The sequence below is a fragment of the Pseudonaja textilis genome, chromosome 11 (assembly GCF_049901715.1).
Source record: "Pseudonaja textilis isolate UNSWEBS1 chromosome 11, rPseTex1.2, whole genome shotgun sequence".
In the NCBI taxonomy this organism is placed as follows: domain Eukaryota; kingdom Metazoa; phylum Chordata; class Lepidosauria; order Squamata; family Elapidae; genus Pseudonaja; species Pseudonaja textilis.
Window position 1 is genome coordinate 4,943,981 of NC_142000.1, and position 25,544 is coordinate 4,969,524.

A 25,544-nucleotide genomic window follows, 5' to 3' on the forward strand; every position below is an offset into this window, starting at 1 on the left:
AAGGTGATGTCCACCAGCGCAGCTCTTTTTACACATATCCTGAATTCGCATGGAAAGATCTGCGGTTTCCAATTGAGGCCTCCAAGCTGGTTGTTTTTTTTTTTTAAACCTTTCTCTGAATTCACCCCTGCTGTGTAGACTAAACCAGGGGACTTCAAGTTCCAGAATTCCTCAGCCAGTGCATGCATGCGCTGGCTGAGGATTTCTGGGAGTTGAAGTCCACAAGTCGTAAAGTTCCCAAGGTTGGAGAGCCCCCCGAATTAAAAACCACACATTTTACAATCAAAGAAAGGGAACACAGAGGAAGAAACGAACACGTTATTTTCCTTTTGCACTTTTTTTTTAAATTTATTTTTTTTAACCTGAGTAGCTGACCTCATACTTTGGAGTTTCAGTCCATGAGTCCAACTGAAAGGAAAAAGACAGACCCCTGAAGTTGAGATGGAAAAGCTGCTCCGCAGAGTTGTAAACTGGAAGGAAAAACACACGTACAGCAGCTTGTTAAAAACAGCAATTCTTCGTTAAAACCCAAACTCGGCATTAACGTTCATGCGGCCAAACATTGCATTCACCCCACGGGGAAACCTCGATTTACGACTGTGACGGCTCAAAGTTACAACAGATCCTGAAAAACTGACCTACAACCTGGATTTGAAGTCCCAATGTCTGCTATCCCACCCCCAGAGTTACACCATCAACCAGCTGCTTGTAGTGTCCCGTAGTCACACGACCACGATATTTCCGTAAACCAACATTTATTTCCCATTTCTGGTAAATGTCCCATAGCAAACAATGGGTTTGCTGAACGACCGCTGCTAAAAAGGTCATAAAATCAGGCGATCCACTTTATGTCCATCACAGCTTACGGTTGAAATTGTGGGTTCAATTATAGTCGTTCAGGACTAACTGTATAATAATCTAAACCAATGGTCACCAACCACTGGGCTGCAACCGACTAGTGGGCCGTGAGAAAATTTTGGTGGGCCGCAGAGAAATCTCACCCCCAGAGCACCCCCCCAAAGCAATTAATCCAGACTGCGCAGAAACACAAGGCTGTACCGCCCACATGGCCTGCGGGAACCCTCCCCGCCCACTCACTCCTTACCCAGGAACCTTGCCTGCTAAATTGCCATTTTTCCTTTTTCCGACCATCAGCTGTTCTGCTGTGCTGGGAGATTTTAGATTAGCTAGAAAGCAGGAAATGGTTGGATTTCTTGCTTTCTAGCTACTCTTTAGATCTTTGGCTCTGCTTTTAAGCACAGCCGAACCTCCCCTAGGACTGAAGGTTCTATTATTCAATACAGACTCACAGCAAGCAAATTTTATGTGACAGACTGAACTAGCCGATGGCAGATAGATAGATCACTGAATGATTCTGTGAGCAACTCAATCTGCCTGCCTGCTTTCCCTGATTTTGGGTAAAAGTTGCTCTTTTTTAATTAAAAAATCAATATTTATATAAATATTTATAGTATTTACATATGAGCCATGCCCAGCCAGTCACATGGCCACCAAGCCACACCCACAAATTAGGCCACACCCACAGAACCGGTTAGTGGTCCCTGGGATTTAAAATTATGAGTTTGGTGGTCTCTCAGGTCCAAAAGGTTGGCGACCTTTGATCTAAACCTTGTCCTTCCAAATCTATCCCAGGGTTGAGCTCTTCATTATAACATGTCTCAGTTTTTTCCAATCATGTGGTAAACAGTAGGAGTTTTAAGGTATCATAGGAAAATTAAAAATACAGAATAACAGAGTTGGAAGGGACCCTGGAGATCTTCTAGTCCAACCCCTTGCTCAGGCAGGAAACCCTATACCATTATAGAAAAATGACTGTCCAATCTCTTCTTAAAAATCTCCAGTGTTGGAGCATCCACAACTTCTGGAGGCAAGTTGTTCCGCTGGTTAATACAGAGTGAAAAATGAAGTTTTTTCATGGGATCACAGTCAGTATTTTAAATCGGGTGAAAAATTAGAGGTCCCTATTTCTAGATTTTGGGGGCATTGTTTCCTGTGGTAGCAGCTCAAGCAGGACTTGCAAGTTTCTACAGTTCCAACACAACCTACCTAACCTGTTTGGCTAGATGTTATAATGGGGCTAAATAATGATAAGAAAACAAGGAAGAGGCACAGGGAAGCATGCTGAGGAATATCAAGGGGCAACAAAATTAAGAAACGAGATAGGAGGAATAAAGGGATAAAGACAGTCCTTAACTGAGCCTAAAATTTATGTTGCTAAGCAAAACATTCGTTAAGGGAGTTTTGCCCCACTTTGCAATCTTTCTTGCATCCAAATTTTGATCATGTGACCACGAAGATACTGCAACGGTCATAAGTGTGAAAAACAGTCATTAAGTCATTTTTTTCATTGCAATTGTAACTTCAACTGGTCACTAAATGAGTGGTTGTAAGTCAAGGATTGTCTGTATAAGCTTCTGATCTGAACTCAAACATTTCTCTTGACTTCTTGCCTCCTACAAATGCTGAATTCTTGGAAGAAAAACACCATTTGGATATGTTTTGTTTCATCCTGGCTTTTAAATCCTCTTTTGTTGATCAGCCTGAAACGTTATATCTCGTTAGAAATGAGAATGGCACATACTTAAGAGGATTTTTTTTTTTGGCCTTTTCCGTTTGATATTTACACTGTTCCTATTGCAAAGAACAGCATACAAATTTAGCAACTGCGTAATTTGGATGGTTCACCTTTTAGTAGAAACTTCGTCTTGATGGCTAAGGCAAACAAGCAATTAAGCAATTAAATGTTACTGACAAGAGGCGGGGGAAAAAAACCCTGTAACAGATGAACCACCATGCAAATTTCCCTCCAAGCAACTTTGTGCTTTCCTGGTATGAAATTATTTACAGTATTTTGAGGCATATAATAAAAGGCTAAAATAAATGGCTGCGGGTTTTGGGTTTGGCTAGTCTAAAGAAAAGAAGAATTAGGGGTGACGTGATAGCAATATCCCAATATTTGAGGGGCTGCCAGAAAGGAGACAAACTATTCTCCAAAGCACCAGAAGGCAGGACAAGAAACAATGGTTGGAAACCAGTCAAGGGGAGATGCAACCTGGAATTAAGGAGAAATTTCCTAATAGGGAGGACAATTAACCAGTGGAACAGCTTGCCACCAGAAGTTGTGGTTGCTTCACCACTGGAGGCTTTTAAGAAGACTTATCTGAAATGGGATAGGTTCTCCTGCTTAAGCAGGGGGCTGGACTAGAAGATCTCTAAAGTCCCTCCCAGCTCTATTCTAATTCTAATATTCTAAACTTGCCGGTTTGTGCTATAACATCACAGAAAGAATAAAATCAGTTTAAAGACCCCATCCTACATCCCAGAAAAAGACAACAAACAACCTTTCAGAAGAAGTATTTCACAGAAACTCTTTTTCAACTGGTTAAAAGAGCTGTTTGTCCTGTCCCCACTAGATTTTACCCAAATGCTTTCGATGCTGCTCCTGGTCATCCCATCATGGATCTCTTTTGAAGGTTTTGCACAATCGTGGCAGACAGCACAAGAAAACCAACAAAGCAGACACAAGTATCTGCCATAGTTTCTCTCCTTGGTGTCGCTCAAATGTTTTGAGAGATACATGTACAGAATAGAATACAGAATAATAGAACTGGACGGTCTACGAATATTCTCATTCATTCGGTTTTCTTCCAAGTTTTGTTGGATTTTATTTTTGTAAGTATACATCAATACATGAACAGTGTGGTCTTTGGGCATAATTCATTCTGATACGAACAGCAATAACGATAATCATAACAGTTGTTGTATTAATCAAACATATATAATCCTAGTATTACTATACATGGTTTTTTTTAGAGTATTTATTCAATATTTCAATGTTCCACTTTACTGGCAATGATACAATAAGCATAGATGATAATACCATCTTTCAACCTCCGATCTTTTCCATCAAATTATTACTTATATTCTGTTATATAAAAATTTTACCGGCTAATATTCCCCCTATTTCTTATTTTTACCTCTATTGTAGCTTCTAACAAGGTCACCATTGCTAATCCTAACATTAATGCACATGTTTATACTAAGACATAGTCCTCCATTATTTGGTTCTTGAAAAGTCACAATGCGGCATCCAAGTACCAGTCTTCCTATTATTTGAAAACACTGTCCATCAGAGCTGAAGAAACTTCTTGGATGAGGAGAGAAATGTCTTTGAAGAAAAACCAGAACGTCCAGTTGCTTCTTGGAAAAAGCACCTTTGGGACAATAGAATTGGAAGGGACCCTGGAGGCCTTCTAGTCCAACCCCCTGTCCAAGTAGGAGATCCTATACCATTGAGAAACCTGGCTGATATCATGGGATGAATTTATTCCCATTGCTAATCTTTTTCTCATGCCCCTGTCGAAATCTGATTCCAAGGGGGAGGCCGAGCAGCTGACAGGGGGTGGGAGTGTGACTCCATTGGCTGTGGAAGAAACTGTGGGGGAAAGGCAGGCAGAGGTAGAGCAAAAGAGAGGGAATTCAGAGGAAGACCCAGGCCCACCCCCTCTTCATCCTAGGGCATGCTGGGAAGAACAGAGAAGGGAGCAACATGAGTTGCATGGCTTACAGGGAGGAAAGGGCCCTGATTCCCTTCATTAGCTGCAGCTGGGAACACAGGGAGTTTGCGCACAGCAACTTGTTGAAAGCAAATCGCAAGTTATCTTTTATTGTCAAGGCTTATCTGGATTCCTGGTGTCTTCCCAACTGTGTGTGTTTTGTTGGCCTCTGAAGTCTGCATATTGCTTCTCCTGCCCTGTCCAGTTAATTGCTGCAGCGTGATTTGTGTGGATTTTTATTTACAGGTTGTATGTACTTTGTTTTCAGACTGAATTTCCTCCACTTAAAGACTGTTCTTAGGAGAGTTTTTTCTCCAGCCGAAGGTAACTGGACATTGGGGGCAACGTTGGATGTATTAAAGGGACTTTTCTTTCTTATGTGACTGTGTTGCCTTTGTGCCACGCCCCTTTGGGTCATCACACTGTTCCACGGATTAGTTGTTCTCACGGTCAGGAAATTTCTCCTGAGTTCTAGTCTGGATCTCTCCTTGATAAGTGATGGAGCACCACACCTTCCGGAGGTGAGTCGTTCCAGTGATTAATTATCCTCATAGCCACAAAATTTCTTTGTAGTTCTAGTTCATGGAATTTTCTTCAATCTGATGTCCCTCCCTGACATCTTGGGATTTTCTCAACCGAAGTTGGTTGGGCAATTCTGGAGCTCCACCAAATTGGAGGAGGTGACACTAAGCCGCCATTTCTTTCGACTAGCTCTATACCTCTGCTTCACTACGAAACTCTCTGGTCGGGTTTAGTTTTTGAGGAGGAAAATAAGGCGGGTAGGGGGGAGAATTCTGCCTCTGTCTACCTGCATCCAGTGGTGGTCATCTGGCTAGCATTCTGTCAGTGTGTGAGAGAGTTGAGGGCTGTTTGGAAATTGAAACAGTGTTTGCTGTGTGAGCAAGGAGACAGCAAGGAGCCTGGGTGTGGCTTAGCTCAACTGTTCTGTGCTAAAGCTGCTTGGTGCTGTGAAACTAAAACTGAAACTCTTCCACTCTGCTTGTGTTTTGCATTTGGAACAGATTTCTTTTCAGGTGGGGAGTGGGAGTGGAACTCCTTTAGCATCAGAGCGTGTTCATAATAATAATATAGGAAATACTCTAAATGCTCTGATGGTCATTTGGAAAAATCCTTTCTTAGTGAGCACCTGGAAGGCAAGAGGAACATACGTGCCAAATGTCAAGTGCGTAGGCTTTACGGTTGTGGAGATTTGGTGATGATGCGTGAGGGGTATTTCGCTTTTATATATAAAAGAAGATTTGGATGTGGTTTAGCAGGAGGCACAAATGCAGACGCTGCAGTCTGTAAACCATTCGTTTCTTCAAAGAATCTGATCCACCTCAAAGTCACACAAAAAAGACCACTTCTATTGTTAGAAGGAACAGGTAATCTCTTTCTTACCCTTTCCACAGTTTTATTGGCCTAAATTCACATTTTACTAAATTGTCATGTGCCTTCTCCAAAGTAATAATCTCTGTGCTCCTTGATGCATGTTTTTCTCCTGTCCAAAGTCATCCCGTGCAGAAACCAAGTGACTCTCCAAATGATAACCTATACAGGTCGTCTCTGACTTATGACCACAATTGAACCCAAAATTTTTCGTTGCTAAGCGAGACAATTCCCAAGTGAGTTTTGCCCCATTCTATGACTTTCCTTGTGTTAAGTGAATCACTGCAGTTAAGACAGTTGTGGTGTGAATCTGGCTTCCTCCTGGACTTTGCTTGTCAAAAAGTCACAAAAGGGGATCACTTTAGTCCAGGATATCAGTCAGCTGCAAGCATCTGAATTTTGATCATGTCATCATGGAGATGCTGCAACAGTCGTAGGTGTGAAAAAAATCATAAGTCACAACCATAGAAGTGTATGCGGGGGGGGAGGGGGGAGGAGGAGGAATCATGTCACTTTGTTCAGTGCCACTGCATCAATGAACTGTTGTAAGTCAAGGAAACCTACAGTATCAACCTGAATCTGAAATTAAAAGGAAGAACAAACTCCCCTGGACTGGCATTTGTTGGAAATGGTGTAGGATCTCCTGCTTGGGCAGAGGGTTGGACTGGATGACCTGCAAGATCCCTTCCAAATCCTAATCTAATCTAATCTAATCTAATCTAATCTGGCAAAAGGGTTCTTCTGGATATGAGCTGCTAAGCAAGATTTGCATCTTTTTAAATGCCCCAAACTTACCTCCTGGATGGGTGGCTCCAAAAGACTGATCAATTTGTTCAATGGTAGGAGGAATAGCTTGAGAGTTAAAATGAACACCACTAGGGGGGAAAAAAAAAAGAAAGATTAATTAAAATCGATCAGTCAAAATGGAAAGCTACCCACGCGTTCACAAACTGCTTCAAAATCTTTTTATTTTCACGGTTTCTTTTGTTGCTGATTTCCACAACCTAAAAAACTAGAATGTCCCCATTTTTTTTTTTTGCAGCGTGGAAGAAACTTGCAACCGAGACCAACTGCCTTGGCTCAAAGCTATTTGTGATCTGAGGCTTCAGGTTAAATATCCTATCTCTGCTTCTAACCAAATCTGCTCAGACGTGAAATTCTAGGGCAGAGGTCTTTCGGTAAAAGGTTCAAAAATGTATTTTAATGCACTTTCGCGTCATGTACAAAATGCTTTTGTTGCAACTACTGGCTTTAGTGGGGGTGAGAAAAACAGAATGCTTGTTCAAGCCAAGTCCACGCTTTCTTACTTTCATCAGATCTTCTGCAATTACAGTTTGAAATTTGTAAGAGGAAAAAAAAAAGGGTTTAGAAGAGAAAGCCCAAAGAATTAACATGCATTGTTGCTAGTTTCTCATCACAGATTTAAGAACTATTTTTGTCTCCATCATGCCAAATATCTTGCGAGAAATAATACAGGTAGTCCTCAACTTAGGACAAATGAAGCCAAAATTTTGGTTGCTGAGCAAGATGTATGTTAAGTGAGTTCTGCCCCAGTTTATGACATTTTTTATTAGGTGAATCACTGCAGTTGCAGTTCTCCAGCAAACACGCAGTCATTAAATAGACCTTTTTTCCCATACATGTAACAATGCATCCCTGACAAAAATGCATGCCAGCCCATTTGTAAATCAGGTCCTTCCAACGTTAATAACCTTTCACAGTATCTCCAATTAGGTAATCCAAATCCTCCTCTAGTTCTGGCATCCTGTAACAGTTTAACATTAATTCATGCTTTCGTCCCTTGCCATTGAATTAGACCAAGGCCATTTATTTCCTCCCCAAACCTAGATTCTTTTGCTGCAATGTTTTCCAAACAATCATCTTGGGAGAGGTTGTGGCTCACGCGTGTCCCTCCCTCGCACACTCCCTCACACATGCACAGACGCACCCCTCCAGCAAGATCGACACAATGAGGTGTGGAGGATGGGATAGCATGTGGCGGAATTTACCTGCTGTATTCCTCCCTCAGAAGATCAACACAATCCTAGCCCAACAATTTGGCGGATTAAGATCAGTCGAACGATAAAGGGCTGCTCTAAGACACCAGGGAGGGAATGTTGCGACACAGAATTTAACAGTGAAGTTGTGGTAACCGGATTAGGTTACCAGCCAGGATTCCCAATGCCACACGGAGCTGAAGATCCCAATTTGCCCTAAAGGCCGTTTCAAACAGGCCATGTTTCATCCTGAAAATAACTATCGTTCTCCAGCAAACACGCAGTAAGAAACTGTCATTAAATAGACCTTTTCGGTTTGCTGGTTCACCCATCAAGGGTAGGCAAAAAAAAATCTACCTTTGTTTACTTATTAAGCTACAAAGGGACAGTTTGCACAAGATCAGATTTTTAAAAAGATGCTTGGTTTAATGGATATTTCTCTCAGATAAATTAGGAAGGCAATTGGTCATACAACAGCTATCCAATAGTTTGCAACCAAAGCTTCTATCTTATATATATATCTGGCTTCCTCATCTGTGGTAACTCAAAATTCATCTGCACTGTGCTGGATCGGAGAGGATACCATCTGTAAACTCCAATCTCTCTTTTTTAATATTCTTCTTCTCCCTTTTGAGCATGTTTAAGCAAGACACGGCTCTTTCAAAACCCACCAGTTTTAACCACTTTCCTTCAAGAAGTATCTCAAGAAATTCGATGTCCTTGGGGTGAGTCCAAAATGTCAACTCGGTAGTCACAACTATCTGAATTTTTCTGGTGTATATCAGGAGTCTCCAAACTTGGCCAACTTTAAGACTTGCGGACTTCAACTCGCAGAATTCCTCAGCCAGCAAGGCTGGTCGAGGAATTCTGGGAGTTGAAGTGCGCAAGTCTTAAAGTTGGCCTAGTTTGAAGACTCCGATGTGTATAAAAAAGGCAGGAATTTGGTTGCATAATTGCAGCTGCCATCCTTTCTCTTCTGACGTGCTCCTCCTATAGACAGCCCAGCTGCTACAGAATTGAAAATGTCTTAATAGTCTTTTTTCGTGGCCATTGGAGAGACCATCTAGCCACTTACCAGTACTTTAACTTCACTTTAGTCAAGTCATAAACTTCAATCACCTAAAAAAGAGAAACAGAAATTGTAAAAACGATGAAAAATTAATTAATCAATGTCCCCTGGAATTGTAGAGCATATTTGACTTCTGTAAGGATGTTAGTCAAAGATAAACTTAAAAACATACAATTAGATGGGAATAAAACAAAGGGAGAGAAGGATATTTAGTTCCAGTTCTATTTTTAGTTTGAATTTGTTTCTTTAACATTAGTCCGCTGAAGAGACCTGGACTTCATCTCCCAGGATTCCCCAGCCATCATTTATTTATTTTTATTTATTTATTTTGTCAAACACTTACAATACAATAGAAATAAGAATAAACCTAAGTTTAAATACATGAAATAGGAACTAATAATTGGGGACAATAGGACAGGGACAGTAGGCACGATTGTGGGCTTATGCACGTCCCTTACAGACCTCTTAGGATAGAGGTTAGTTTGAGGGTAGAGGAGTGGGGGTTTGAGCAGGTGACAACAGAATCAGGTCGTGAGTTCCAGACACTGACCACTCTGTAGCTGAAATCATATTTCCTGCAATCTAGTTTGGAGTGGTTTACATTCAGTTTATATCTGTTGTGCACTCTTGTGTTGTTGGGGTTAAAGCTGAAATATTCATTAACTGGTAAGACGTTGTAACGTATGATTTTATGTACTATGCTTAAGTCCAATCTTAGCCAGAGTAGTTCAAGGTTGTCTAAGCCTGGCATCTCGAGTCTGGTGGTGTAGGGTATTCTGTTGCGAACAGAGGAGTGTAGTACTCTTCTTGTAAAAGCACGTTTAAGTCCATGCTTCTTAAAGGGGCCAAGGTTGAAAAACAGTTTTAATGCCCGGAGCAACGGATCTGAAGATGTGTGTTACGGAAAGCAGGAAGGATACGAGAAAAAGGAAGAGAGGAGGGTGGGCTAGAATGGCAAAGAAGCAGAGGAGGAGATAAAAAAGAAGAAATGAAAACATAGCCATAGTAAAGGAACACAAACCTTTTTAGATACTTTTGGCCTGGATGGTTGAATCTTCATTTACATATAATATTAACAGAAGTATGTCAACTCATAAAACATTCCTATGCCTGTTTTATAGTTGCCATAAACAAGGGGTGGGGGGGGGGGAAGGAAGGAAATCTGGAAGATATTTAATTGGAGAATGGGACATCCAGCCCGTGAAGGTGCTTAATTGGAGAATCTGATTTATGACACCCTCAGAGTTGGCTTCACACAGGTCATGCCAGTATGTCGCCTCCAATAAATCTTTTGAAGTTTTTTGAAGTTTGGCTCGAGAATCATGATTTAATTAGGGCGACCGCTGGAATCCTGACAGAAAGCCAACCCTCGTAACAGTGACAAAGTGGTCAACGCAGAAGGCCAAAGCCAAACATCATCTATCAGTCTCAAAAACTGCAAAATCAATGTTCAGCTGCTGCTTTGCATATCACGGTCAACCATGGTTTGCTTTTCCCACGATTCAACTATGGTTCGCACATGATAAAACCATATTCTGCCCAAATGCCACTGGAGAGAGTAACTTCACCAATGGCTTACTTCAAAAGCTTCCATAAAGCCGGGCACCACTATGTTGCTTAAGAGAGATTGGCTGATCTACGAGAAGACATTAGCCCCCCCGCCCAACAAATCCTGCCCCACACCTGTAGGAGCTTCAACAGGGGAAGAAGCATGGATCCCCTGGTTGAGAAGGAAGGCAAAGCTTCTTAAAAACTCTAAAATCCTTTGCCCACATGGCACAAAAAAGGAGAGGAACAGAGGTTCTTCTAGTAGAGTACAGGGTTGGACTAGAAGACCTCCAAAGGCCCCTGCCAATTCTGTTACTCCATTATGTTCCAATAAAGTAAAGGGAGGCCCACAGGCTCTCCAAGATGCTGCCAAATAGCAAAATTGGATATGACCGATGAGAAAACGATTAAACAAGAATGGCACAATTGGGCCGGAGCAAGGAAGGAGCTGCCCAAGAGATAGTGGGCAGCCTCTGCCAGCCCAAATATGGAGAAGGGAAGCCAAACAGGGGCTCACCCATCACCTTCCTTATACAGGTAGTCCTCAACTTACAACCATAATTGAACCCAAAATTTCGGCTGCTAAGTGAGACATAACGTTTGCCCCATTTTACGAGCTTTCTTGCCACAGCTGTTAGGTGAACCAACAACTGCTGCAGTTGCTAAGTCACATGGTCATTAAGTGAACCTGGCTCCCCCATTGCCTTTGCTTCTCAGGTCACAAAAGGGAATCATGTGATCCCAGGATACTGCACCCGAATCTTGATCGTGTGACCATGGGGACGCTACAAGTGTGAAAAAAATGGTTATAAGTCACTGTTTTAGTGCGGCTGTAACTTCGAACAGCCACTAAATGAATATTGTAAGTCAAGGACTACAAATTAGGGAGGCTTCTTCTTGTGAAATCCAACCTCCCTGCTGATCCAAAAGCTGTCAGGATATTCTGGGCTAAAACAACACGCTCAAATCTTGTACAGGGATCTAAAATTAAGGCATTAAATCCAGACCAATAAAAGTGTCAGCATTAACATCACTGCAGCAGCAGCCAGACCAGTAAACACACACGATGTAAATACTGGGGAGAAGTAGTAGCCATGGAGACACAGCTGCACGGTTGTGGCTCAGAACATGGTGTCGGTTTTGCGACAACCTGTACTGCCAAACATGCATGGGCTCTTTGGGTTAGATGCGCAGAAAGAGAGAACTGTAACTTCTGGGTGTGAGATTACCTTCAGTCTTTGATTGAAAGCATCGAATAGCAGTTTGATTCCGTCCTGAGTCAGGTTAAGGATGAGGTCATGGCTGAGAGGAGACTGGAAAACAAATCAAAGAAATTCATTTTTGAGTTGCTGGCAGAGAATCTCTGGAGCCGTGTGTGAGGACCCAAAGGGGCGTGGCACAAAGGCAACACAGTCAGATAATCAGTCGGAGTCCCTTTATTAGCTCCAACTTTGCCCCCCAATGTCCCGGTTACCTTCTGGCTGGAGAAAAAACTCTCCCAGGAACAGCCTTGGGCTGCAGAGAATCAAGTCCAAAACATGGTCAACAAAAACTGTAACTATAAGTCCAGTCTAGGCGAGGTGAGGTCATTAGTCTGGCAGGTCAAGAGAAGGAATTTCAGACGTGAAGGCTAAGCAATAACTCCACACGGTTGGGAAAATGCCAGGAACACAGATAAGCAAAGTCAACACAAGATAAAGTCATGTTTGCTCCCAGCAGCTGCCACACTCAGAATGCATTTCTTTTAAACTCTCATTCCCAGGTGTGGCCAATGAAGGGAATCAGGGCCCTTTCCTCCCCCATAAGCCATGCAACCCATGTTGCTCTCTTCTCCATTTCTCCCTGTGTGCCCTAGGATGAAGAGGGGGTGGGTCTGGGTCTTCCTCTGAACTCCCTCTCCTCTTCTCTGCCCAGCTGGATTTTGCCCTTCCCCAGTTTCCTCCACAGCTAATGGAGCCATAGTCCCGCTCCCTGTCAGCCTCCTGTCTCCCTGTCTTCCTCTTCGGATTCAGACTCCAACAGGGGCATGATACCTAAGAAAGCCAAAGGAAAGAACTGTGGCAACGATTTCTCTCCAATGGCACCAGGAAAAGTTGAGAACAGCCATGCCCCCAAACTGCAGTTGCCAGAGTTTCTTTTTCTCATATGATTGAAATGAAATATAGAGGCCAGACTCAGGTTACATTTAAAATCTGCTTTCGCAGGAACGATGGCCAAATCGCGTGTTTCTGGATGAGAAGGAACAACCAAAAGGCATCACCAGAGAGACACTGTCCAGCCCGACTGCAACGATTGCTTTATAGCACCAAGCAGCTTTAGTACAGAACAGTTGAGCTAAACCACGCCCAGCCTCCTTGCTGTCTCCTTCTTGCTCACACAGCAAATACTGCTTCAGTTTCCAAGCAGCCCTCAACTCTCTCACACTCTGACAGGATGCTAGCCAGATGAATACCGATGGACACTGGTAGGCAGAGGCAGATTTTTTTTCCCCCTTATTTTCCTACCCAAAAACTAAGCCAAGTCACATAGTTTTGCTAGGCAAAGCAGTTAGAGGGTTTGCAGGGGAAAAATCAATCAATCTGTCTGTCTGTCTGTCTGTCTATCTATCTATCTATCTATCTATCTATCTATCTATCTATCTATTCTATCTATCTATCTATCTATCTATCTATCTATCTATCTATCTATCTATCTATCTATCTATCATCTACCCGCGAAAGACCACTCATGCATCATCACAAAATCTCCAGAACCGTAAAGCCTGCACACTTGACATTTGGCACGATGTTCCTCTTGGCTTCTAGGGGCTCACTAAGGAAGGATTTTTCAAAGGACCACCAGAGCATTAGCATTTCATAGATTATTATTATTAACACGCTCTGATGCTAAGGAGTTCTACTCTCCCTCCCCACCTGAAAAGAAATCTCTTCCAAATGCAAAACACAAACAGAGGAGAGGAGAGTTTCAGTTTTATAGCACCAAGCAGCTTTAGTACAGAACAGTTGAGCTAAACCACGCCCAGCCTCCTTGCTGTCTCCTTCTTGCTCACACAGCAAATACTGCTTCAGTTTCCAAGCAGCCCTCAACTCTCTCACACTCTGACAGGATGCTAGCCAGATGAATACCGATGGACACTGGTAGGCAGAGGCAGATTTTTTTTCCCCCTTATTTTCCTACCCAAAAACTAAGCCAAGTCACATAGTTTTGTAGCAAAGCATGGGTTTCGAGCTAGGGGCGTCATATTCTTGCACATGAAGAAAACTGTCAGATCACTGCCAAAGGAAGATGTCATTCCAACGGCGCAAATCTTTACAGCAGCCAGTCCCAAATGGATGCTCTTCTGAGATACAGGCAGTCCACAACCTTAACTGGGATCACAATTCCCATTGCTAAGCAAGAAGGTTGTTGAGTGAGTTGCACCCTGTTGTACGACCCCCTTTTTTGCCACGGTTGTTACGCGATTCACTACAGTTGTTAAGTGAATCACACAGTTGTTAAGTAAACCGGCTTCCCCATTGACTTGGTGTGTTCAGAAGCCAGCTGGGAGAGTCCCAAATGGCGATCACGTGGCCCCAGGATGTTGCAGACGGTCGTAAATACATCCTTGGTTGCCAAGCACCCAACTTTTGTTCACGCCACTTTGGGGAGATTGCAATGGTGGTAAGATTGAGGGCCAGTTGTAAGTTATTTTCTTTCAACGCCATTGCAACAGTCGCTAAAGCGAACGTTTGTAAGTCGAGGACAACCTCTGCCTGCCTTCAGTTTCTACAATTTCCAATCAGGATGGGCTCCCTTGGGTGAGCATTATGGGAGTTGGAGTCTTAACACCTCTAGAAGGCATCTGTTTGGGGAAGGATGTTGAATATGGAACAGTAAGTCAACCAACATCTGATGTTGACAGTTTACATCAGGGGTCTCCAACCTTGGCAACTTGAAGGCTTCAATTCCCAGAATTCCAGTTGCCAAGCATCTGAGTACTGATCATATGACTATGGGGGTGCTGAAACAGTCGGAAATGTGAAAAACAGCCATAGCCATGAGCCTCGGTGGCGCAGTGATTAGAGTGCAGAACTGCCGGCTGCTTCTGCTGACTGACTGCCTGCAATTTGGCAGATTGAATCTCTCTAGGTTCAAGGTAAACTCAGCCTTCCACGGTGGGTAAAATGAGGACCCAGATTGTTGGGGGCCAGAGGCTGACCCTGGAAACTGCTTAGAGAGGGCTATTAAAACACTGTGAAGCGGTATACAAGTCTAAGTGATACTGCTATTGCTATTATTTTTGCCCTTCCCTTCCCTTTCCTTCTTTCTTCCCTCCTTCCCATCCATCCATCCATCCATCCATCCATCCATCCATCCATGATACATAGTGGTTAGAATGCAGCGTGGTGGGCTTACTCTACCCACTCCTAGGAGTTCGATTCTGACCAGCTCAAGGTTGACTCAGCCTTCCATCTTTCCCAGGTCAGTAAAATGAGAAGTAAGATTGTTGTGGGCAAGAGGCTGACTCTGTAAACCGCTTAGAGAGGGCTGTTACAACACTGTGAAGCGGTATATAAGTCTAAGCACTATTGCTATTGCTATGTCACTCTTTTTCAGTCCTGCTGTAACTTTGAAAGGCCACTAAACTAATGGCTGTGAGTCAAGGACTACCTGTCTTCAAAGGATTAAGTCCAGACACATGGCTGGTCAGAAACAGTCAATCACTCATGACGGAGACTCCTAAGATACATTAACTCCCATCTCTGAAATCACTTCCTACAACTCTTGGGCAAGCTGAAAGAGTGAGTAATAGGTTTTGTGTACCTTATAGTTCCCCATTCCACCTATTGCTTTGAAAAAACTTCTCCTCACAAGGAGTTAAGAACTGCACAGCCGGTTGCAGGCAGATTTCTAAACTCATTTCCAGAAGCCAGCTGTTTTATACTGTTTTTTGTTGTTGTTGTTAATGGCTTTTGACCTCCTCAACTGAGAAAAGCTAAGCTTAAAAGAATTAACAAGGGATATAAGTGCACAGAAGAACCTTGGGCTAAATTTCTTCAAGAGAATCCTTTCCCACCCTGAATGATTTGCTTGGATAGAGCCAGTTGAATTTGCAAGCATCTGAGCAGCGCCTCTCCAAAGTTACTGCTTCTGCTACTCAGGAAATTTCAAATTTTAGAATGAATTTCCTGAGCAGTGCAAGCAGTAACTTTTGGAAGGTGCTGTTCAGATGCTTGCAAGTACAACTGGTTCTATGCAAGCCTTAAGCGCCATTCTGTTTATTTTATTTTAATTAATTTATAGTCTCTCAAACCTCGTAAAACAGAGCGGGATCAAAACAAGAGTTACATTTTCCTTTCTCAAAAGCAAAGCAGAATAGTTTTTGTCCAAAAGAGCCGTGTTTTGCAACCTACTCAACTTTAAGATGTGTAGACTTCAATTCCCAAAATTCCTCAGTCCACGTACTGGCTGGGGAATTCTGGGAGTTGATGTCCACATATCTTAAAGTTGTCCCGGTAGACAAAAACACACCAATATAGGAATACACCAAGGAAAGCAAATATTGAAGCATTTGTTAGAACAGCTATAGAAACACCTAGTCAAACTATATAAACAACATATGCTATTATTTAATTGCATATTGCTATTATTTATATAGGGTGTACTTTGCAAAATCCACCTGCCTAGTGCTTGATCTGCACACAATTCTCTCTAAGCAAAAATGCCTGTGATTAGATTAGATTAACAGAGTTGGAAGGGACCTTGTAGGTCATCTAGTCCAACCCCCCTTAGAAAATAGACTTAGATCAAGACCAGGCTGGGTATAGCACCAGGGCTGTGATGCTTTGGGGGAATAACCTTTGTGGGGGGGCATAGTAGGTAGAATCATAGGGCTGGAAGGGACTTGGAGGTCTTCTAGTCCAACCCACTGCTTAAGGGAGGAGATCTTATACCATCCTGGTCAAGTGGTTGTCCGGCCTATTTGTCAGAACGGTTACCCTTTGTTCCAGCCCTGCTTTGCTAGATGTTAGCATGCCGTAAACTATGGGAGGAGGGAACTGGGGGAATGGGGAAACCGGAACTAAGCTTAGTGCCTTCCTGAGACATCGACTCAACATCCCAAAGTCCCAGGCCTGGGAAAGGGAATATAAGGGCTCAAGAACTAGCCTGCCTTTGCAGGGACAGTTACTGAAGCAACTTCTTTGAATATACCTGGAGAAATGGGAGGTGGTGTGTGTGTGTGTGTGTGTGTGTGTGTGTGTGTGTGTGTGTGTGTAATGAGAAAGGGAAAGTTAATAGGGAAGTTTTCACATGCAAAACCTCCATTCTGGCTTTGATCTACTGTAACCATTTGGCTTTTCGTACAAGGATTCTTTCCACTACAGATAGAGCCGAGAGTCTTACTTTCCTAGAAGACCAACTTGGGACGGGGATGATATCAAACCAGGGCTGACACTATTTGTGAAACCCTCCAGTTGATGGAGCAGCCACAACGTGTTCTCACTGTCTGGAAATTTCTCCTTAGCTCTGTGTTGGATCTCTCTTTAGAATTAAGCTTACTTCTTGTCCCGGCCCTCTGAATAATTTCAGGGTCTTAGTTATAGCATTTGTCCCAACACGAACATGGAGAAAGGGATAAGTGTCGTGGCTCACTGGAGGCCTGCAGAGCTGGCAGCAGAGTTGGACTGTGGGGAGGAACCTGGGCCAGTCCCGGAGTCTCGGACAAGGGTCCTGCATCCATTACAGAGATGGGGCCAGGGCCATCTGAGAGTTGTGTGCTGAATCTAGAACCTCCAGAATCTGACATCAGTGTGGCAGAGGAACAGAGGGATCCGGTTCCCAGTGTGCGTATGCACAGAGCTGCCAGAAGGCAAGAACAGTTAAGACAAAAGGGGCAACTCGGGAGTAAGGCTTGGAGATGATTGGCCCTTCCCATAAGACATAAAGGAGGAGCAAAGGGACATGAGCCTTTGCAGGAAGCAACCTTGTTCGTACTGGTTGGTTTAAACTCTGAAGCTCTGTGCTGACTTCGTTCTGCACTTGTACAGCTAATTGGCAATTTAGTCATTGGCAGCATTTCAAGGGAAATAAAGGTGGGTGCCTATCAGCCTTATCCCGAAAGACTATGGCAGACTTCTTTTGGGCTATTCATAAACTATTTGGGACTCACTGCGGGCTGTGAATGCATATAATTCACAGCCATTGAAATTTTTAAAAAGGGGTTTTGGGGAACAGCCTGTGATTGTTACTGTCTCAAGAAGCCTTGGTCAGAACAATAATAATCAGAGGTGGAATAAAGAGCCGTAGTCTAAGCTATAGTCAAATAAGAGGCATTAGGCCTCTGCTCTTCTCTGGCCACAGACAAGGCAACAATCAGATTTAAAGGTAGCCAAGCAATGGAGAAAATATTTGCAGAATTCTCCCATGAAACAAACTGGACATGTGTGATAAACACCCTTACAGGTTTTTCAAATTAACGGTTATGGATAGACACTGTTGATTAAATAGTATCTCTGGGGTGGAATAAAGGAAAATAATATTGACGAAGGGAGAATAAACAGGGCAAAAGATATATATTAAAAGTTACAAAAGGCATTTCAACAACGGCATGTATCTGTGGATAAAACCAGCCAGATACTGAGCACTGACAAAAACTGAGACTATTTGTGGATAAGAACATAAGCTCTTTTCAATTTCTTTCTTCCCAAGAAGCAAAATCCATGTCACAAGGAAATCAGTGATTCCTGGGTTTTTCTTTTTAAAAATCCTCCCCGCCTTTCCTTACCAAAAATATAACAGAATGCAAAACAAAAGCGCACTTCAGTTCAGATGAATAGGAAGCATTGTGATGTTAGACTGCGAAGTGTGAATCTGAAAACAGGGCTTGCAATAACCAGAATGAGATTTTAATCATGTATGAACAGTTGTTTCTTTTAAAGCGTCAATATGTCTTAAATTCTGCTTTTAGTTCTGCTTTTACAGGAGAATTAATTGGCTTTGATTAGGTTCAATCCCTAAATAAAAGAAGTCCACTGTCTGTGAAAATCATCATAATCTCTTGAACAAGGGATTCTCTATTAAATGTCTTTTTTTTCCCCCCAATCCAAAAAAATTATCCATCTTTTTGGTTAACAATTTGTTTTCAGAGATCTAACGGGGAAATTCAGGGATTGGATGCAACCGAATTACTGAATTGTTTTTGAGATGTGCAAAATTCTCTTGTTTCCAAATGAAATCAATGATACCAATCAAAGGAACTGATTCAAAAACATACATCATTATCATTACGTGAACAGTGTGGTACTGAGTATTATCATTTTAATACAAAAGCAATAATAATATAGGGAAAAAAATATTAAATTAGTCCAGCTTACGTCGTCAAATGTTGTTATACATAACTGTATCAGCACTTAGTCCTTCATTTTTCAATTGTTGATATTTGCTACATTCTTCTAATAGTAATATATTTTATTTTGAGCATACCAAGTAACCTCCTTTTTCACATTCTAATCTTAACCTTTGGCATTCGCTTTATATATATTAAATAAACGTATGTATAACAATGTTTCCCCATTTCTAAATTTATTTAAATCAAAAATTAAAAAAAAAAATACAAACAGAAAAGAAAAGAAACTGATTTAATTCAGCTTCCTGAATCTAATACATTTTCTGATCCTAAAAAGCTAAATATGTCCCTTGGAGTTGCCTGCTATGGTGTGTGGTCAAAAAAATACCCTTGATTAAAACTAATGATACATGCACTTATGCACACCTGACATTACCTGTAAGCTATCGTGTTGTTTAAAACCACATTCCCCGGGATGTGGCAACACCAAGAATGTTTAGACATTATATGGACCAACACACAAACACACACAATAATATCACGCAATACTGAGAAACCTTCCTCTTCCTTGTGGGGTGTGCAATAAACACCAAAAGCAAAAGCCAATAAGTTGAAGACAGACTTACTTGTTCACTGTAGAGAACCTGTATATTTTTTATGATACGGCAGTGTTTCTGAACAATTGCTACAGCCTGAGCCAACGGCATTCCTGGAGGGTGGAAAAAAAAAAAGGAAAAGAGTTAGAAAATTACTCCTATTTTAATTAGGCTGATGCAAAGGTGTTGGCTCAACAGAGTACCTGTGGAGCAATATTTGTTCCTTTGGGGAAGAACCAGTTGACCCATAAAAACATTTCAAGGCAGTCAGTAAACTCAGCTCCATGTCAAATCAGGAAAACCTGTGTTTTCAAAACAGCGACGAGCCATAAAATTAGGAACATTTCTCTTAAGTCAGATAAAACCAGTGAACTGAAATTGCCTGACTTAAAACAAAGAAAAGAAAAGATTACATCTTCAGCCACTTCTAGGAACTGCAATGTAAACATTCCTTCCATTGATGGAGTATTAAAGTTAAGAACACCGTGTACGTTGTGTTTTTCCCTTTGGTGGCACCCTTAATTTTGGTCTGCTAAGAGGATTTGTGAGACTCTAGAGCAGTGGTGGCTAACTTTTTGGGGCTCCTATGCCAAAAATTGCCCGTGCGCTCATGTGCCAGCACCCATAAGGCAATGTGCACCCCCCGCCTCCTGCGCATGCCACCCCCTTACCTGCATTGCACCTGCCAGCTGATTTTCGGCACGTTTGAGGCCTTTTTCGGCCTCTCAGAAGTTTGAGGGAAGCCTCTGTAACCTTTGGAGGCTGAAAAATGGGCCTGTTTTGTCACTTCCGGTATTTCCCGAAGTACAGGAAGTGACGAAACAGTCCAATTTTTCTGGTCTCCAAAGGCTGCAAAGGCTTCTCTCTGAGAGGCCAAAAAAGGCCTCAAACGGGCTGAAAATCAGCTGGCAGGTGCGCACATGCACAGTACATTTGCCTGGGGCTTGCGTGCCCGCACAAATGGCTCTGCGTGCCACCTGTGGCACATGTGCCATAGGTTCACCATCACGGCTCTAGAGGCTGGAAAAGTTTTCGAGCCAGTAAACGTACTTGGAAATTGTGTACAGGCAGCCCTCGACTTACATCCATTGGTTTAATGATGGTTTGAAGTTACAACGGCATCGAAAAAAGTGACTTTTGACTATTTTTCACACTTAATGGCCGTTGCAACACCCCCACGGTCGTGTGATCAAAATCCAGCCACTTGGCAACTGACCCATATTTATGACGGTTGCAGTGTCTAGGGGTCAGTCAATTGATAAGTAAAGTCAATTGGGAAGCTTGATCCACTTAACCACATTACTAACTTACCAATTGCAGTGGTTCACTTAATCACTGAGGTAAGAAAAGGTCGTAAAATGGGGCAACAACTCACTCAACAACTGCCTTGCTTAGCAATGGAAATTTTGGGCTCATTTGTGGTCAAAAGTCGAGCTCTACCTGTATTAGAGCCCCTCAGAAAACAGCTACTCCCACGGGAGCCATTTTGTGAAAGCTCCCACACTAAACTCTCCAAACCTGTGACCCAGGGAACTTTTCTGTGCCTGCTTTAAAGCACTTGAAGTCAAAGCTGTATTTTGCCTAAATGTGCATTTATTAAACCGACTGACAGAATAGGGTGTCTTTATCATAACACGAGGCCTTCTAGGAACCTTTCAACACGTATTTAAATCTGGCCAATTATGCTGTGGTTTTGTATCCGCTATATTCCAGGAAAGTTTTCATTGCTCAACAGGGTTATCTTTATAATTCCAACTCTACAACTACTAGATTATCTATATGGGGCTAGACAAATTCGTTTTCACCAGCAACGCAGGCCAGGCTGGGGAAATTCTGGGAGTTGAAGTCCACACATCTTAAAGTTGCCAAGGTCCCAAAAGTGCTTTTTCAAAAGGCAACTAGACTTTTTGGGGGTTTTTCCTTGAAGACGTTTTGCTTCTCATCCAAGGAGCTTCATCAGTTGTGGATGAGAAGTGAAACGTCTTTAAGGACAACAAAGAAAGTCCAGTTGCCTTTTGAAAAAAGCACTTTTGGGACAACCATGACCTGGATCTCCAGAGACATTTGGCCAAGGTTTATTTGTTTTAAATAAATAACGAATAAGCAAGTAAAAAAAAAATCTGCTTTCTCTGTTGCTTTTGGACTGCGATCTGGATTTAGGACTCTGCAAAAGTTTTGCTTTTTCAATCTGTTGTGCTTAGCAGCTGACAAGCTTCAGATTCAGGCACACCATCCTTCTGATCAGAGTTGATGTGTTCACAACTTGAGGAAATCCTTGTTATGCTTGGATAACCCCACCATTCTCCACCCAGGCCCCACCTGAAAGTTAAACTCAGACTTACAGCTCTGTTCAGTTTTGAACAAATTTATGCCCAAATTATTCCATCCAGCTGAAAGCTATTTTTACCCATTTAAATTCTTTATTAAAACTGTCCCTAACCAGCATCTTTAAATACACCAGTGCTAGTCTTTTTCTTCTTTCTTAATACGTTAGCAATTGCTTAAGCGACTGGTTCAACCCACATGTAAGCCATGACTCACCAATCCCATGTCCGGACACACTAAGCCAAAAATCCTGGTTATAAACTCAGACGGCTGGGCTCATAGAACACCAGAAGCCAAAATCTGTGCCTTACAAAACCACAAGGCCTGGGGTTCATACACAATGCCAAGCTGTGAATCGTGGCTTGTGAATCGAAGTGCTTGCTACTGCATATACTTGCTACTTCATTGCTACTGGATGTAAACCTGTAAAGGTACATAGTGCCTATTCCTGCGTGCAACAGGTAAACCCAGACATGCTGTGGAATAAAATGCCCTCCCTCCAGCCTACCCCCCACCCAAGGGAAAAAATAAACAGGAAATAAGAATATCAACAGGACACTTAACTGAAAAGAAGTAGACAACCAGAAGGGTAGTTTAACTCCACTGGTACAAGTAGCCTTTGGGCACATTATGAACTAAGAGGCTCAAAAAGTCATATATCATTGCAGTGTTGCATGAACTTGTCTGTTTACAACTTACAGCTGAAAAGAGTGCCACATATCTAACGATTCAGCCTTCCCTAAGGCTGGCCAAATGCAACTATGGTTGTGTCTAGTCTAGGACAATGTTTTTCAACCTTAGCAACTTTAAGATATGTGGACTTCAACTCCCAGAATTTTCCCAGCCAGCCAGCCGACTCCCAATTTTGCAGAGCTGAAGTCCACGTATCTAAAACTTGCTAAGGGTGAGAAATATCACATTAAGGTCTTTAAGTTTAATGAAAAGAAGGACCAGGGGCTGACATGATAGCAGGGTACCAATATTTGAGGAGCTGCCACAAAGAAGAGGGGGGTCAAGCTATTCTCCAAAGCACCTGAAGGCAGGGCAGGAAACGATGGATGGAAACCAATTCAAGGAGAGAACCAACTTAAAACTTAAGGAGAATTTTCCTGACAGAATAATTAACCATTGGAATGGCTTCCCTCCAGAAGTTGCGAATGCTCCAACACTGGAGATTTTTAAGAGGAGATTGGACAACGATTTTTCTGAAATAGTACAGGGTTGGACTACAAGACCTCCAAGGTCCCTTGGAGATATTCTGTTAATCTGTTAGTATTGCAGGTTGGGGAATTCTGGGAGTTGAAGTCCACATTTCTTAAAATTGCTAAGACCGAGAAGCATCAGTCTATCATGAAGTCTATCCCGGGATCCTCAATTAGCACAAACTTTGCAAAAGTAACGCGTCATCAATAGGTCATCAATAGCAAGGCCATATTCTGATTTTACAGAGGCAGTGGAAAATTTTAGCATCCCCCAGAAGGCTGAATGTTTTATAGCTCTGGCTTCCAAGACTGCCCTACGGAACTGTTTATCACCCAAAGAAAAACAAATGCAGGCCGCAGAACTGATTATAGGCTGTGAATTTATTGCCGGGTTTACTGGCTAACTGATGAAATATAAATGAAGGAGAGCAAAAAGAAAAGAAAACAAAAGAAAAGAAAAGGTGCAGGAATCAAGAATTTCTTTAGAAATGCCACACTGAATAAAAGCACAGGGAAAAATCTGTTCCTTTTGGTAATTTTATTGTGTAATTAGCTATGAGTCCATATTAAAAAAAAAACAGAATACAAAACACAGAACATTACTAAGACCCTATGAAATGGAATAAAAGAAACAGATGACATAGAAAGCGTAAAAATGCAAATCCTATTTTCGTATCACCCTTACCATTTTTATTTATATTTATTATGCTGACCTTCTCCCTATGAAGTGGCTTATGAGTTATAAATCAAGTGGAGAAATAATTAAAACATTAAAACTGCAGAGATTACAATTTACTCCAATCACACCTACATACGCAAATCTCAACTGTACCTTAGAGTAAAGAGAATATATCCTTAATTATTCATGTATTAACTGCAGCCAGAATTGTATTTGCTCAAAACTGGAAAACTGAAGAGATTCCTACTGATGAAAATGTGATTAGGAAAATATTAGAATGTGCAGAAGTGAACAGATTAACACTTGCAATCAAAGACAAGGAGCAATCTGAATATTATAAGATATGGGAACTATTTTATCGATAGAGAAAAAACATGAAAGCTAGAAATATCGAATAGATTAGTAAAATAAGGAAAATATCTTAATAGAATTAAACATGGTAAGAAGAGGATTGTTATAATGATATATATACTAATAATAAGTGAAGAGCTAAGCATGTTATTGTTATTGTATAAGAGATATTATGTATATTAATAACAAGATAACAATGGAGAACTAATATCAATGTAATGAATACAGTAGTAATTTTGATTATTGTCGCACAAGATGTCTATACTCAGACGATGTATTGTTAAATGGAAGATGAATTGTTTGGACTTATAAAAAAATAAGAAACTTTTATTTTAAAAAAATGAACTCTTTTATTGAAATAAATGCTGTGTTAGGTGCAATTTTCTATTTTTGATCGCACATGAAATACGTTGTTTTAATATAAGGCTCCTAATAGGTCATTCATCTAATAAGCTTTCCACATAGAATACAGAGTTGGAAGGGATTTTGGAGGTCTTCTAGTCCAGCCCTCTGCTTAGGTAGGAAACCCTACACCACTTCAGACAAATTGTTATCCAATCTCTTCTTTAAAACATCCAACGTTGGAGAATTCACAATTTCTGGAGGCAAGTTGTTCCACTGATTAATTGTAACCCTGTCAGGAAATGTCTCCTTAGTTCAAGGCTGCTTCGCTCCTTGATTAGTTTCCACCCATTGCTTTTTTGTCTTGCCTTCATCTCTCTCTTTCTTAATCAATTGATGAGGGAAATCGATCTGTTCCCTCCCATCTTAGGCAAACCATTTTGAGTAAATTGTACCAGCTCAGACCTCAGATCTTATCAAGCACAAAGCAAGGGCCATGCGGAATTTTTAGGGAAATTGCTTTTCCAAACTCATCATATTCAAATCATTTTTCCAAGGAGGAAAAACAAGGATAGAATAGAAATGCCTGTCTGTAGAGATTCTCAGGTCATGGTTTTTCAAAAGGCAACTGGACTTGGTTTTTGCTTGAAGGCGTTTCACTTGTCATCCAAGAAGCTTCTTCAGTTCTGACTGAATGGTGAGGAATGGAAGAACTGAGGAAGCCTCTTGGATGAGAAATGTCTTCAAACAAAAACAGAGAAAGTCCAGCTGCCCTTTGGAAAAAACACCTTTGGGACAGAATGGGGAGAGAAAAATAAGCCCCTGAAACCCTTTTGTGGAAATTTATTTATTGGTTAAATTTATTTTCTTCCCATCTTGCTGATGGGCTACTGTGAGCAGATTGTAGAATCAGAGAAATGAAAAGCAGGCGAAAGGTAACAGTATTAATGAAACAATAAAGATAAAACACTCTAATAAGCAATGAAGGTAGAGTAATATGGGATTAAAAATAGGCCAGATGAAACAAATTGTGCAGGGGGAAAGTGGGGTCTTATGACAACATTTCTTAATAAAATCATTCATCTTACAAAGAGAGAGTTCCAGTAAATTATAATTTAAAACCACAAAGTTAAGAGAGACTAT

The 25,544-nt window shown here is 41.6% G+C and overlaps 1 protein-coding gene across 1 annotated transcript in view; it reads right to left on the minus strand.

Annotated features, from left to right (window-relative positions):
* PHAF1 (phagophore assembly factor 1) overlaps positions 1–25,544 on the minus strand; it is a 59,476-nt gene that overhangs the window by 18,590 nt on the left and 15,342 nt on the right. The window contains exons 2-6 of the mRNA XM_087940488.1: positions 19,533–19,615; positions 11,810–11,893; positions 9,039–9,082; positions 6,762–6,841; positions 376–470 (exon numbers count right to left, since the gene is read on the minus strand). Of these exons, the coding sequence (XP_087796614.1) occupies positions 376–470; positions 6,762–6,841; positions 9,039–9,082; positions 11,810–11,893; positions 19,533–19,615 (386 nt within the window). The remainder of the gene's footprint in view (positions 1–375; positions 471–6,761; positions 6,842–9,038; positions 9,083–11,809; positions 11,894–19,532; positions 19,616–25,544) is intronic.